Raw genomic sequence first — 2,944 nt, forward strand, 5'->3', positions numbered from 1 at the left:
TCGGAAGGTTCAGCTGTAACTAGTTACAAAAGCTGACAACTCAATAACAGCAAATTTTGTCACTTCTACCCTCTAATTATCTTTCCTTTTTTTAAGTCTCTCCGTTGTACACATTATTGGTGGAAATATTTTCCCAGAATTAAAGTTTTCTCGACCCGTTTAAGGCCTTAGACATCATAATAACCCCACAGAGGCGTCTTGTTTCTAGACTTTAACTCGCACAGTTGTAATCTTCCTTGTAGGACTGCGTTACAACTAATTTTGTTTCCCTTCTTTGTGCATTTTCAAACACCCCAGTACTTCCTGAAACGAGGCAGGAAAATAAATGTGGCGGCCAACCTGAATACAGCATACGTGAATAAACAAAGAGTGTATACTGGTAATAAAAAACGGGCAAATTAATGTACTCAAGTCGCTGCCATTCTGCACATATAATGATGTAAATATTTAATCATACGTCATGTATACCTATGATGTGAATGCGCATTATAAATTTGTTTTATTTTCATATCGTAATTTTTATTATTGAAGTGCCCAACTGGATGTATAGTGCCTTCTTGCAAAAGTATTGTAATTATACAGAAATTGAAAATGTATGAAACATCTAGTTTAAACAGAATATTTTGTATCTGAGCATACTCCATGATTTTGTGCTAATAAATAGTAGCCAGACTTTAAAGAACAATAGTGATCAGTACAACTTTGATAATATTTCCAAATTTCTAAATAATATCAGTAGTGTGTGGAGATAACTACGTATCAGCGGACACCCATTGTTTTGTAGCCTTGGCTACATGCAGATGATTTGGAGAAGTGCTTTCGTCCAGAGTTCTGATGACGATGATTAGATAACTTAATAAAATACTTACCTGTTCCAGAGATCTTTCATTCCACACCTACTTTAGCAGTTTCCGCAAAGTTCTTCGTGCGAATGCCATGTCTCTACTAGCTAGTCGTATTGGTACGGTCTTCTTGCTCCTTATAGGAACCTTCTTCTTCGGCACTCTTCCAATCATTGTGCGTCGGAGAATAAAGCCGTGCAACTGTAAATCAGTACGACATGATTCAAAATGCTCGTCTAGGTATAGCAACATGGTGACTTCATTTCTTATTTTCTTCGGTGGCGGAGTATTGCTTGCCACGTGCATTATTCATTTACTTCCAGAAGCCCGAGAAGGATTTGAGAAGTACCAAAATTCTAAACAAAAACCACCGAATCTTCGATCCCAAAATGAAACCGAATCTTCTGCGAGTTCCAAAATCTATCATCACCCCCAGAATGATGATGAAGAAGAACATGAGGAATTTCCTTTGCCGGAATTTGTGGTGTGTTGTGGATTCTTCGCCGTATATTTCATCGAGGAAATGCTGCACCGTTTTCTCGGAGACCATCCTGGACATTCCCATTCATCAGAAGGAGATATCGTTAGAACACACACTTCTTCTTCTGTTTCCTACTGCAAAAATCGCTCTTTCGTTGCTTCGACTGGAGATGTCTCTCTCCATTCTCCTGATGAAAAAGAAGAATCTGAGAAAGACAACAAAGTCATCACTATCTCCATCCATCGGAGCGATTCCTTTGTCGCTCCTCCAGGTGACGAACTCCAAGTACATGCGCAAAGAGTTGTTGATGTCGTGCGTAAACATACTTCTTCCATCTCCAGCTATACAAGTGGATCATTTAGTGCTCGAACCATTGACGTTACTCCGTCTGCAGGGCATCATTCTAGTCCTCGCGAAGACGGAAAGAGCACTTCTTTATCGAAGCGTGATGGCGACGTTAATACGACAATAGTTGACAGCGAAATCCCGGTCCACTTCACCTTGTCAGGTTTATTCACAGTAGCCGCTCTGTCTTTTCATTCCCTGTTCGAAGGATTTGCTGTGGGACTTCAATCCACAGCATCTGGAACCTGGACTTTGTTTGTTGCCATAGCAATACATAAATTTGTTATCGCCTTTGTCGTGGGTTTGGAAGTGTTGGCCGAAGGCGGACGGGAAAAGATCGTGGTGGTATACATGGCTATCTTCTCTGTAATGTCCCCTTTGGGTACCGTTGTGGCAGTCATTACCGATGAGTCGATTAGTGGGTCTTCCGAGTTAATTGTCGGAGTTCTAAATGGCATTGCTACGGGAACGTTGTTATATGTTACGTTCTTTGAGATTCTCCTTCGAGATAAAAACTGTCAACTGTCTGGCATCTTGCAGTTTCTTTCTACTTTCCTTGGTTTTGGATTAATGACACTCATTCAGTTTGGAACAGCGAACTTTTAAATAGGTAAATATGTGCATACCACCCTTGTAAAAAAAAATAATAAAATAATAATAAAAAAAAAAAAAAATACGGCGGTAGTCATGAAATAAATGAATTACTTTATTTTATTTTATTATTTGTAATTATTAATTTTTGTTTTCGAGTGTATATCGCGAATTATTACTATTGTAAAAGCCTGCATCAGTACAGAAGATATTTGATGCTATTAAACTTGGCCAACATAGGAATATCTTTGACATTCTATCAGAGCCTTCTGGATTTCAAACGTATATGATCCAGCACTATAAAAGCAGCTTTAAATATAGCTTCAGCTACTGAGAACGCTTCGTATGGAACTCGAAAGAAAAGAAATGGTGGTATGTGAAATAATCTCTAGTACGTCTGTATCCATTCAATACGTTATACTGTCACGTCAAGACATAGCTTTCCTCTGTTTACACTTTTTCTGCTATTAAAATTTAGTTGGTTTTTTTTTCTAAATATCAGGTATAAAACTTTAAATGCCCTACGTTAATATTACTCGAGAGAAAGAGCTTTAGTTTTTTGCGAAAGTTTCTTGTAACGCCACTTCTTTCTGGTAAGTGTCCCACAATTCTGCCTTGTTTTCTAATTTGATTTCTTTTAAGTTTTTTTTTCCTGTATCAGTTTAGTTTAGTTTTTCTGTTTATA

General features: G+C 38.0%; 1 protein-coding gene across 1 annotated transcript; it reads left to right on the forward strand.

Annotated features, from left to right (window-relative positions):
- The first annotated feature begins 936 nt into the window (after positions 1-936).
- On the forward strand, positions 937-2,274 carry LOC150082993 (zinc transporter ZIP1-like). Its single transcript, XM_090378345.1, has 2 exons — positions 937-1,195; positions 1,298-2,274. The coding sequence occupies exons 1-2, from the start codon at positions 937-939 to the stop codon at positions 2,272-2,274; spliced, it is 1,236 nt and encodes a 411-aa protein (XP_090234471.1).
- The last annotated feature ends 670 nt before the right edge of the window (positions 2,275-2,944 follow it).

The sequence above is a fragment of the Mastigoproctus giganteus genome, chromosome 7 (assembly GCF_048544385.1).
Source record: "Mastigoproctus giganteus isolate SK-2022 chromosome 7, ASM4854438v1, whole genome shotgun sequence".
Taxonomy (NCBI): Eukaryota; Metazoa; Arthropoda; class Arachnida; order Uropygi; family Thelyphonidae; genus Mastigoproctus; species Mastigoproctus giganteus.

What these genes read in the sequence shown, in the direction of transcription:
- LOC150082993 (XM_090378345.1), top strand. Translation starts at nt 937, where the DNA reads ATGTCTCTACTAGCTAGTCGTATTGGTACGGTCTTCTTGCTCCTTATA. An exon ending in AGGATTTGAGAAGTACCAAA is followed by an intron (nt 1,196 to 1,297) that starts ATTCTAAACAAA and finishes ATGAAGAAGAAC; the next exon opens with ATGAGGAATTTCCTTTGCCG.